General features: G+C 38.6%; 2 protein-coding genes across 5 annotated transcripts; one reads left to right on the plus strand and one right to left on the minus strand.

Annotated features, from left to right (window-relative positions):
• Positions 1-66: 66 nt before the first annotated feature.
• On the minus strand, positions 67-6615 carry pick1 (protein interacting with prkca 1). Its single transcript, XM_086066815.1, has 13 exons — positions 6444-6615; positions 6023-6094; positions 5637-5748; positions 5375-5503; positions 4209-4275; positions 4033-4122; positions 3905-3958; positions 3690-3752; positions 3473-3606; positions 2520-2612; positions 2384-2434; positions 2132-2276; positions 67-1106 (listed from the first exon to the last, which is right to left on the minus strand). Exons 2-13 carry the CDS (start codon positions 6061-6063, stop codon positions 838-840), a joined length of 1248 nt encoding a protein of 415 aa, XP_085922941.1. The 5' UTR covers positions 6064-6094; positions 6444-6615; the 3' UTR covers positions 67-837.
• On the plus strand, positions 5127-10975 carry LOC147184226 (galectin-1-like). 4 transcript variants are annotated; one of them, XM_086066818.1, is made up of 6 exons: positions 5190-5232; positions 5446-5534; positions 10071-10124; positions 10215-10294; positions 10480-10651; positions 10764-10975. In XM_086066818.1, the coding sequence occupies exons 3-6, from the start codon at positions 10116-10118 to the stop codon at positions 10908-10910; spliced, it is 408 nt and encodes a 135-aa protein (XP_085922944.1). In that variant the 5' UTR covers positions 5190-5232; positions 5446-5534; positions 10071-10115; the 3' UTR covers positions 10911-10975. The 4 variants fall into 4 exon arrangements, with proteins under 4 accessions (XP_085922942.1, XP_085922944.1, XP_085922943.1 ...); XM_086066816.1 differs by lacking the exon at positions 5446-5534 and having other exon boundaries at positions 5127-5232; XM_086066817.1 differs by lacking the exons at positions 5190-5232; positions 5446-5534 and adding an exon at positions 9752-9841.
• The last annotated feature ends 1269 nt before the right edge of the window (positions 10976-12244 follow it).

Raw genomic sequence — 12244 nt, forward strand, 5'->3', positions numbered from 1 at the left:
CACGACGTTCCTTAGCGATGGCCTACATTCCAACGTATTTTGAAAATAATACACAGACAAAATATAGTCTTTCAAAACACCGTATCTATTGGAAACAATCATTAAAACACACATTTTCCTGGTTTCCCGGAGACAGTATATGACCAAAGCAACATATTTTTTCATAGAATAAGTGCATTTGGCAAGAAATCAAAGAGAATAAATATGGCAAAAGTTCAAATATAGTAAAATTAGTTCCCTCAACATTCATATTTACAAGTAGTTTGCATTCTTGTTACGTGAGCTAGCTTTTATGGAGAGGAAAGTGTATGGTAAGAGATAGAATAATTTGTGTTGAAAACTTTGGTTGTGAAGCTTTGAAATGATAAAATATGCCACAAAAACATTCTAAACAAAAGAAAAGAGGTGTAACAGCTATGGCACCACCTCTGTTGGTCCAACTCGCTAGTAAATAAAAATGTAACAATCACTAGTAAACATCACTGATCCAGAGTACACAGCCCAGTTTAGACCCACCACATTGACAAATAATTAAACAAGAAGGCACAACTCAAATTAGATGAGTCCTACTCTACAGCAGCAAAACACTTCCATAATAGTCAAATTGTGTTGCGTTTTATGTCACACCCATTCAGCAACAAACTGATGAGTAGAGAACAAAATTAAAAAAACACAACATTAAAAGACAACATAAAGTACTAGAGTAGTAGGCCCGTATTTTAGTAGTCTTGAGCTATCTCAGCTTCTAATCTCCCTTCTGAAAATCAGTATTTTAATAGCACGACAGCAAGCAGTGAGAGTTCTTCATGTCCACCATCAACGCCACACAGTCATCATTCATTCATCATCGATCAGTTTCTCGCTTCCGTTCTCTGCCTGGATGCCTTCACAGGTTCCTCCTTCCTCCGCTCCTCCCGCACAATCCTCCACCTCCTCCTCCTCCTCATCAGTGTAAGTAAATGACTGGCTGCTGTAGTTGATGGTTGTGCGGGAGAGGTCCACCTCGATGGGGAACACGTCGGCCTCCTTCAGCACGGCGTAGCACTCGTCGTAGTAGCGGGACATGCCTGCCACGAAGCGCTGGAGCTGGAAAACGATGTCTTGGACTAGATGATACAAAGAGGAGAGGGATCATTTAGTGACATGTTGGTAGAATCAAACTTTTGTGACACTATTTTTTTAAACGCGTGATTAATGACCGCACCTTACTTGGAAAGCCTCTACAAATGTAATAATAATACATATACAGTATTTGTGGAGACGGGGGTCAAGTTGAATTTTACAATTTTAAAACTGTGCAGAATTTCCCAAGTTACTTCATCTTAATGGATAGATAGCTCTTAATATGAAAGGAAAAATGCACTGAGCTGTGACTGTCTTACAAATGCAATTATGCCATCTAGTGGCAGAAAAATGACCTTAACACAAACATCACACTCGTTTTTTTTACAGTACAGTACATCTTTTTAATTTTAACTCAATGTATGAATTATTATGAAATTACTGTATCAATGACTAAACAATGCAGCTATATTTCTATTAGTTTAAATTGTTTCCACTTATGTTAAGAAGAGTATGAAACTTAGAGGAAAAAAATATTTTATTGTACATTTAGAACAGATAAAATTTGCGAGTTAACTATTGAAGTCATGCGATAAATTAAGATTAAAAAATGTAAATCGGCAGACACCCCTAATTTAAGTTAATATCAATGTTTAAGTCATTGTTTCACATTTTTCTGGTACACCTGTCAATCATTAATTGAGTCCTTCCATAAGTGTAAGTCTCACATAAGTGTCCTTAATTGCTTAATAAGACCAGTTCTACTATTGAGTACATTTTGGGTCGGGGGCATAGTTTGCTTGATTAAATCAGAGGATGACAAGTTCAGGCAAAACTGTTGTCTTAGGATAAAAGTTAATCAATTGTATTGAGATAAAGTAGAGTAAGTACACGTTTAGTAAAGACACGGGCGTGACTTACAATTTTACACATTTGTAAAAGAGTTGAGCAACAACTTTGTATGCTGCCTTTGCTTCTTGGAAGAATATCAAATCATCTGTAAGGGTTAGGGGTTAGGCTTTATTATTTAAATAATATCTAGATGGGGGGGGGGGGGGGCGCAACCAACCATGTTTCTGATCCAAAAGTTCTATCTTCTCCAGCACGTCTTTTCTCATCTTAGCAAAGCGTGCACGAGCCTCCTGCCGACACCGCAGGACCAAGCGGTACTCGTAGTTCCCGGTGCATACGCGATACAGAGGTTCTCCCATTGCCTGTTGGAAGCAACATACAGCAGTAGTCTCAACTACTATGACCAAGTTAGTGGTCGTCCTCAAAAGAATTTCTCCATATCGGAGGTAGCACAGGAACAGTAACTTACAATGCTTGTGTATTCTTCATCATCCATTTCCTTCACCTTTAAGCAGTAGGACTGCAAGACAAAAAACAAATGTTCTTTCATTGTCAACTGACTGCATTGGAAGTTTTCACAATTGGACAGAATGCAGTCAACTTACCAAATATTCAAACTTGACATCCAGGTACTTGCGAATGGTGAGCTTTGTATCTGGTATGGCCTTGTGAAGGTAGGTGTTCAAATCATGGAGCATCTGCACAGCACAAACGGCAGTTACATCATTGAACATGATTTTAGACAGAGATGCACACAAAAAAAGTCAACCCATGCATATTTGCATTCGCAGATTTATCTTCTGTTATTTGCTGAAACGCTTCAGTCAGTTAAAGCAATAAATGTGGTCCTTTTTCTTCTTGGATTAAAAAAAAAATGTAAGAGTGTTTTTAGTATAGTGATTTTTTAGTGTCACGTGGGGGTGGCTTGTTAGTGTTGAATAATTTTTAACTACTGAATAATTGTGTAATATGGGTTCTTGGTTGTGTACATATGGGGTAGATGCCACGGACTTCCGACTTCCGGGTTTTACACGTCAACGCCGTTTCTGGCCATGTTCCAACACTCGCACCCCAACCCCTGCGCCCCCCCAACCGCGCACTCCCGCTCATCGGCGGGAGTGGGTCTCGGCTTTCTGAGACAGACACTGAGACAGACACTACACACTCGCAGCCTCGCACCCGTCGACGGGAACGCGCAACCGAGGGGCACAAAGGCGGAAGCGCAAGCACTGGGACGCGGCCCACACGTCGCAAAACGGAAACAAAGTTGATGGGTGAAAACCCGGAAGTCGGAAGTCCCGCCTCCTCCGTGGCATATAGTCCATTGGCTACATGCTATTGGCGCTTCATAGTCCTCTCTGGTTAAAGTGCTTTACCACCATCTTGTGGCAACTATATAGTATTACAAACACCTTTTGTGGGGGCGCAATTTATCATGGATTTTTGCTATTTGTGGCAGGGCTTGGTCCCAACATCCTGCTAATAGTGGGGGTTGGCTGTACATGGGACATAAACAGAAGAACAAATAATTTCAAATGTATTTTAATACTGTACTCACAGGCTTGATCGTCTTCAGCAACTGAATGCCATACTTCTCAATGCTGCGGTGAGCGTCGGCAAACTTCACAAAAGCTTCGCTGGCTGCAGCTTGGGGCTCTCGCACGCCGATGACGGAAAATACGTCTCCAAACGCTGCGAGTTGAAACAATCAATGCATTAAAAAACAACGTACATGCTTAGCTTTTCCACTCCGGTCCTCGGACTCCCGTCCTCACCTCTGTGGGTTTGCGAAAGCTCAAAAAAGGCTCTGAGCAATCGCTTGGTGTGCTCCATCAGACCTGCAGGAAAGCAGGAATGGTAACTGAATGTGCATACTTACACACATGACTGCTTTGTCTGGTATGGAACACATGTTTTACGGCAATTGGTCCTTTAAATAACACTATAGGAGTATAAGATAAAAAGATCTAAAATAATTCAGTATGATTACCTTTGTAAAGCTCAGCTGTTTTCTCGAGTTCTTCCAGTCTTTTAACAAGTCCGTCTGCACATTAAGTATGCTATGTTAATTAATGTAAAAAAAAAAAAAAAAAAAAAAAAAAAAAGTTATTGCCTTACCATTGCATAAAATAGCTCGACTAAGGCCGAGAGCATCTGCAGTGCCAGAGCTCATGTTCTCCACCAGCCGATGTTTGACTTTCTTTAGCACTGAAATATGAAACGTGTACTTCGAGTTAAGATGTCGAATCGGGATGCAAAACATAAATATATGGTTGCGTCAGTGTGTCACGAACCTATATCCAGAGACTTTCCCTGTTTTGGGTCTGCTTGCAATTTGTTGTAGTGGATTACTGCTTCACCCTGACAAATCAGAAAATGAAGTAAATTAGCCAAAAATACATGACCTTTTGTCAAATGACTTGTGTGGCATCAGCTCGGTCAATAAAATGTGGTGATGGGGGGGGGTCTAGTCATAGATGACCATTGAGCTTCGGCGCAAATTGTTCATTCTCCTGTATGAGTGCAATCAACAATTGACAAAGTTTCCACTCATTCTGTTAAAAGTGCACTGTCCTCTTTTTTTTATTGATTTGCTTTCTTCTTGCTTAGCTAATGCAATCAACTATTTCAAATATTCTGCCTTTAGAATGATGGTATTAATAAAAAGAAATAATTTAAAGTGTGTATTACTCTGATTTACAATTTTTATTTGCCACCAACTACTGCCATGCCACGAGATGAATAATGTTAAGTTCTTCATGGCCAGCTGTTGTCACTCAAAGAAAAAAAAAAACACAAGAAGCTACAATTGCTAATTCAAGGACATGTTACAGTGTGTCATTTCGTCAACAGACCAGTACTACAAATGAAGTCAACAACTGTTTAATCATCTGGGAAATTTGGCGAAGATTCTTCACGTTTCCGCAAACATTTTTCATCTGACGTTCATCTCTTCTCACACTTTTTAATTTGTTGTCTATTTTATTGAGACTCCAATGAATTCGGAAATAGTTTGTAATTAATATACTGTAACTTTGTGATACAATAATAAAATGAGCAGAAATTTATATCGACTGGACATCAACGGGAAAAGGTAATCCTTTGTTTCGCACACTAAACCCATCTTTATCCCAGCATGCAGGAAGTCATGAAATTCCGTGGTCACCAACAATGGATGGCAAAAACAACACAGCAACTCTGCACATATTGTGCCGAGATTCTTTACACTGTGTCGCAAAACCAGTCAAGTCCCCGTTCTCTGAAGTCATTCGGCACTGTTGGAACTGCTGTCGCTTAGTTAAAGCTGGACTCAGAACTGTAAGTAATCTTTTATACCTATTTTACATGTTTCTGTTGCATGTAATGTTCAATGTTCCCTGCCAGTCCTCTCAATGGCAGCGAATGTTAAAAAAATATGTAAATAGAGAAATTAACGGGGTGCCGCTGTAGTATAGTGTACCTGTACAGCTTGAATCATTTTGGCCACTTCCACCTTTGTCTTTCCCTTCACCGTTTTGCCATTGACGCCAGTGATTTCATCACCTGCTGCAAGCATCCCTTCCAGAGCTGCCGGGGTGTTATCAAACACCTAAGAAGCCAGAGGAAACATTTCGAAGAAGGTTCCATTACACTGAAATGTGACATTCCCTTTTTAATTTGAAAAAAATCACATTACAATAATTAGAGTTCTTGTCAGACATATGTTTTTGAACTGCACTTACCTGAACAATATAGAGACAGGGACAGTATTGTGCCCCACCACCAATGCTGATCCCAATAAGGTTATTTGCATCTTTTTTCAGACAGACAGTCCCTGGTACTGTAGGTATCCCTCTGTGGTAGAAAGAAGATATTACGTCCAAATGCAATACGTACACATTTTGCTAAGAAACATGCTTGATTTGCCCCTACAGGTGTGGTCTTATGGAAGAATTAGTTATTAAACAACAGATGTGAATTGAAAGCCTATGAAATGTATACTGTACTCGACTTCAATAAAAATACTTTGCAAAAGAGGAAAGGCATAGCAGGTAAGACGTAAAGGTTGTCCCATAAAATGTGTAAAACTGTTAGATGAGTTATACAACAGAATAGATGGTGAACTCACAATTTATCCTCCTCTAATTCAAAGTCCATGTCTGTGAACATAGCAGTCTCACACACCTGTCCTTGGGAAAACCTGTTTGTGATTATAACGACACATAATGGAGGTTTGAAAAAAGGTTCACTTCGAGAAGACACTAAAAGCTCATTTTAAGAGCTAAAGAACATTTTGCGGTTGTAAAGCTGATTAAATCCCTCTTATAAAATGGCTTTTCAGCTAGTGGTTGCATTATGTGATACAGACAAGTGGGTGTGTAAACGCTAAGAGCACGAAATGGCATACAACATTTAATAACCATCGAAGTTTTTCTTCAGTTGACGTAGCCAAATGCATGAAAATTGCTAACCGTGGCTAATTAGTTGCTAGCAAGTACTTGCGTGGCAGGTGGATCAGAACATTTCGTTTTCACAGTAAAACAACAAACCTTCAGCGGAATTAGCGTCAGTTTCTCAAGCACAAACCGATGTACCATCCCTCGCTATGCAAGTAACCATAGATGTCAACGCGTTATTTGCTAAATGTTCAGTTCTGCTGAAAGTAATTTATTTGTCCGGATGACAGCGGTTCTGTTTACTTAACACGTAATTTCCGGCATGTACAGGAAGTCGGTCATGGAAATTCCTGATTCTTTGACGTCATTCTCATTAAAATAAAACATATATACTATAACCACTAGAGGGAGATAAAGTATTACATGAATGACATACGAATGCGGTTTTGCGCGGCGCCGCTGAGGAGCCGCGGTGTCAGTACCAGATGTGATCGTTCTGTCAGATCGTATCGGGGTCGCCTAACGAACACGTTACGCTACATGATTGGCCAGAAATTATCCAGTTGACGTCAAACATTGGAAAGAAAATATTAAAGATGCAATTTAAACAACAAAATGTACGGACTGAAATTGTAAAAACGTAAATAAACCTAAGAATATAAACGCAATATATATATTTAACACATAATAAAATAAATTGAATAAATGATAAATACACAAATTAATTGTCTGAGATGTGACAAATATTGTCAGTTTAGAATGTTAATTGTTCCTATTATCATTAAGACTGTTTTTGTGATGTATTGGGATTTGTGAACAGCTAAAAAAGAAACCAAACCGAAGTGAATTGCGCATTTCGCGATTTTATTTTATCTGGCTAACCCGTCATCGTCGATTTGCTTGAGTATCATTGTTTTTACCATTTTGTTTAATTTATAAGATCACATGTTGTGCAAAATGAAATGTATCGTGTAATTAAAAAAAATAATAAGGGGAAAAACTGTTATTTACTACCTTCCTGATGTGCATATTAGATAGCGATCAACTTGTTTTTGTAAATACGGGGAAATATTGATTAGCAGGTGCAATGAAGCAGTAAACTGCAGTTTAATATGGCATATGGGATTGCTACCGAGTGTTAAAAATAATGCATATTTTTACATGGTGTCAAGTTTAAAACAATAAAAATGATAGTTCAGACAGTTTGAACTGTAACACGATAAACAACTAGTATGAAAGTCACAGTATTTAATCTCTAGTACCATCTAGTGGTGAATTAATAATTCATTAATCAATCACTATAAAATCATACTATAAATATTATTTTTTAATATATATATATATATAATCGTAGGTGTAGTAATCACTAGTTATATTACATGGCTGGAGCCTCACTTTACAAGAGGCTGACATATGTCGTCGCCATCATTGTGCTACGTAGTTCGCCATGTTGCCTGCATCGAATGTCGGACCGAATGTGTCGACCACAGTTTACCTTCCGTAGCTGGTGCATGCAGGTGGTCGTCGTTGAGTCCCGTGATTCGAGCTCCCGTCGCTTGTCACCTTCTGCTTTGCTCTCGCAAGCTTTTAGTAGCTTTTTTTTTTTTTACTTGCTTCTTCCGCTAGTCACTCCTGTTAGTCACTCCAGCCTATGGCTCTGACTAATTCCCGCTAGCCACTCTTGTTAGTTGCTCCTTCTAATATCGGATCGCTTTGTCCGGCTGCCAAGTCGCCCTCGCTTGCCGAGATGCTCTTTTGCTCATGCAATATAAGAATTGATGGTAAGCTTGTGGACTGTGGTTTCTCTGTGTTTCTATGCGTTCTATGCTATAACGACATCTAGTGGTCACTTATTACATACTGTAGCTTTAAAGCCGCTGACTGCAGAAAATGTCGAATCGCTACTGCCACCCGTGGCCCAAAAAATGAAACAGCGCTCGATCGGCTCCAGTCTGAAAACTATTGGCCAGAGGCTTGCAAGAGTACCCATTGTGAACAGCTAAGGTGTTATTCTACTAATTAGAAGATGTTTCCATTATAAATGGTCAAATAAAAAGACTATTGTAAAAAATATTTTGGGCAAATTGTTACGTAGAGCAGCTTTAAAATCAAATTTAAAGAAGTAAAAAGGAATACCATTTTGATTGGACTATTAGGAGCAGAAAAAAAGCTAGCTAGCCAGATGCAAATACAACAAATAGTAGGCCAATGTACACCGACTGAGTATATTTAATGTCTTCAAATGATCAGTAACAGTTACGACCCCGTCCTGCCACCCAGATAAGGAAATATAAAACTGGTAGTTGACTGATTAGCATACCATGTTGAGGCTAATCGCTCACTGTACAGAGAGTAAACTGTGCTATTGTGTTTTTAGAACGGCGGAAACCCTACATATAAAACAGAAATAGAATGTTTAGCGTGCTGGTTAGCATGCAAATTGCAGACCCTTTGAGAGCCTATTGCTGTAACATCTTACTGACCTAACTTCCTGTTTGTATAACTATTTTTTTTCATTCATTTTAAAATGTTGTCTCAATTGTAGTCCAGGTTCAACCACGCTCGTTAGTTTTTTTCATAGTGAGTCAACCTCATCCCATTTTTATTTATTTCGACTATAAATCTAGCATTTTAGTTTTTATTGAGTCCAAGAAAGCATAATTTAATTTGTCTATTTTTAGTCAACAAAAACTGCCAACGTTTTAATCAGGACAATCATTTTACTCATTTTATATTTTTTTCTCAGCAGATAATGTTGGAACATTTCACATCAAATGTGCTCTCATCTTTTCGATGAAAAACAACTAGAGTATATCTACAAGTGGCTACTATGGCTCCAAGGTAGTAAATTAGTCAACATAACCAAGCGGTCGGATGAACATTAATTGTTGAAAAGTTATAGCTATTGGATTAATTTAACAGTTTGACACTAAAATACTTTTTTTTTTTAACCTTTCACTGTGAATCCATCTCCTGTCTGTTACATGTGTCGCTAACTGCAGATTTGAAAGGGTTTGTGTCACTGTCTGTGAGTCACATGACACTGATGGCAGTGTCACGTGACAGATTAGCAGAGACAAGATTTTACAAAATCATATAATTTTTCGGCCCATCTTTGTTCATGAACTAAAATGTCCATGGATTTTAGTTCAGATTTTATTAAGTGAAGTACATTTTCATCTTGTCTTCATTGGTAGACGAAAATGCATACTGATTTAGTCCCAGTTATTGTTTATTAATGAGGGTTTTAGTCTAGTCTAGTATAGTTTTAGTCTGGTGAAAAAGGAGTGTTGACGAAAATATTTTTCTTTAGTTTTCGTTAATGAAATTAACACTATGTATAACCACCTTTTTTCTCATCCCTTTAGACTTTAGAGCAATGATATTGACAAGTCCGATCTTACATCACCAATCCAAATGGTAGTCAACTCTGTGAAAAGAAGCTCCCCACTCATGCATTGGACTTTGGATTGTTGTAATTTGCTTTGTGAGGATTATTTGGATTTTAAAATGTGATGAGACGCCGTTTGACTACTATAACAATCTTTGTGGTTTGTATGATCGTCACAGGCAAAAGCAATATAATACACCGTTTGTCTTCACCTTATAAAGGGAGTATGAGAAATGCCTGGATGTTTCGGAATTGTCAATAATGCTTTTGCATCGAAAACCCTGATTGATTAGAATGACACGATCACTGTTTGGTCTCATTGTGCAATTGGGCATGTGCGTCTCTTTATAAACAGAAGTGAACCCTCAGCCACACTTTTTGTGTTGCAGGAGAGAAGAATCATTAACATCAGAGGATAACCACCAACGTCCAACATGAGCATGGTGAGTTTATTAGATGCTGTTTCTTTTTACTTGCAGTATATTTACATTTCAACTACAACTTGCTGAAACTATTTCACTCTTGTATCTTAGAAACTGGAAATGAGCAATGTAAACCTAAAAGATGGGGAACAGCTGAAGATAAAGGGAGACATTTTGCATGATGCTCAAAGGTAAAATTCACAATAATTTAGGTCTTGACTTATTTATGCACAGTTTGTTTCTAGAATAATAAACATTGTATAATCATCGGCACTCACGAGTTATTGAGTACGGTACGTCATATACTGTAATGCTTATTGATCGATTATGTGTGGATGCACTCAAGCGCTTTGTATTTATTTCAAAATCGAATCAGATTTCAGATTGACCTTGGCTATGATTCAGAAGACCTGGCTTTGCATTTCAACCCACGATTCCACGATGACACAGATGGAGCAGTTATCGTGTGCAACTCAAAGATTGCCGGTTCTTGGGGTGAAGAGAAAAGGGAAATACACAACCCCCTACACAGAGGCACTTACGTTAAGGTGACACATGACAGAATGTTTCTGAAAATTTACCAGGACCTACAAGAGTGAATTGCTAAATAAAATAAAAAAGACATTTTAAGGGTTGACTTAAGTATGTTTTGTGTTACAGATTGCGTTCAAGCTCACTGGTGACATGTTTGAAGTAGAACTTCCTGATGGACATCAAATTCAGTTTCCTAACCGTCTTGACATGGCAATCATCAACTATGTCAGAGTCACAGGAGACTTCAAAGTTACTTGTATGAAACTCTGTTAAGATATCAAATTGTATACATTGAATTGGGAATTTTTTCCCCGTCAATTAAATGTTAGTATTCCCAACTTTCAAGCAAATTCAACTTGTGTTCTTCCCTACTTGAAATATTTTACCTACCTTTATTTCTGATGCAGCTGCCAGGCCAGGCCACCCCCCCCCCCCCCAAAAAAAATGTTCCTCATAAAAATTCAATTCATTCAATTCATGCCAAGCTGAGCTCTAAACACCAAATTGACATTAAAATTAAAGTATGAGTTGCACTACATATTGTATCTCTGAGTGAAATATGTACTGTACAACCACTTATAATTTATCAAACTCAACTACCTCCATTAAAGGGAAGGCAAGCTGATAAATATTGCTTTATGTGGCATACGTGTTAAGAAGCAAAATCCACCCATTTTTATCCATCCGCAGGGGTGGCCATTTTGCCACATGCTGTCAACTGAAAATGACATCATAGTTTCTCAGGGCTCAGGTAACAACCAATCACAACTTAGCTTCAGGAAACAGGTGAGCCGTGATTGGTCATTACCTGAGCCCTGAGAAACTATGATGTCATTTTCAGTCGACAGTAAGTGACATCATAGCCCACTGAGATGGTTAAAAATGGGTGGATTTTGCGGAGTGTGTCATATTTTTACTTGTGACTGCCACCTCTGGCCTAAAGCATAACTGCAGCCTCTTTGTCAAGCTTGTGCATGGTGCACATGCGAGTACGTGCGCTCAAATAAACTCTTCGTTTTTTCAGTTTTCTTGGAGTCTGAGCTGGAGTTTGGGCTGTACTCGAAGCCGGCCTCTTCTTGTTTTTGTTTTTGTTTTCAGTTTCCATCGCAATCGTGTCGTATGCTAGCTAACACAACACTACATGTCTGCGGGGAGGAGCATGACGTCACCCTCCACCACTCAACACCTCCCCACCCCCAAGAAATTGTGGAGTGTGGGGCGAACACGACACACTGAGGGAAAGACAAGCTGATAGGTGCTTTGTACTCATCTGGGCATTGGTGGAGTACGCATGATGTAGAAAAATCTTTAATATTAACTTTTTAAAGTGCAATTTAATTCATATTCCACAAACATTTTTTGGGTCTGCGATACGATTCAGAATCGATATTCGATTCAGAACGATTTTAGTTTCAAAATGACTTGATTGACAATGATTTCTGCTTCAATTTATAGATATGCAAATTGTCATGATCTACTCCAGTCTGACTCGCTAATGCTAATTAGCGCGCTACACATGACACTTTTATCACTCAAAAGAACAACTATTCATACAAAACGCTTCAGGAATGTATACAGAGGAGCATCTTAACATTAGTGACCGACAT

Source organism: Leptonotus elevatus, chromosome 1 (assembly GCF_054856555.1).
Source record: "Leptonotus elevatus isolate MCC_2025b chromosome 1, RoL_Lele_1.0, whole genome shotgun sequence".
Taxonomy (NCBI): Eukaryota; Metazoa; Chordata; class Actinopteri; order Syngnathiformes; family Syngnathidae; genus Leptonotus; species Leptonotus elevatus.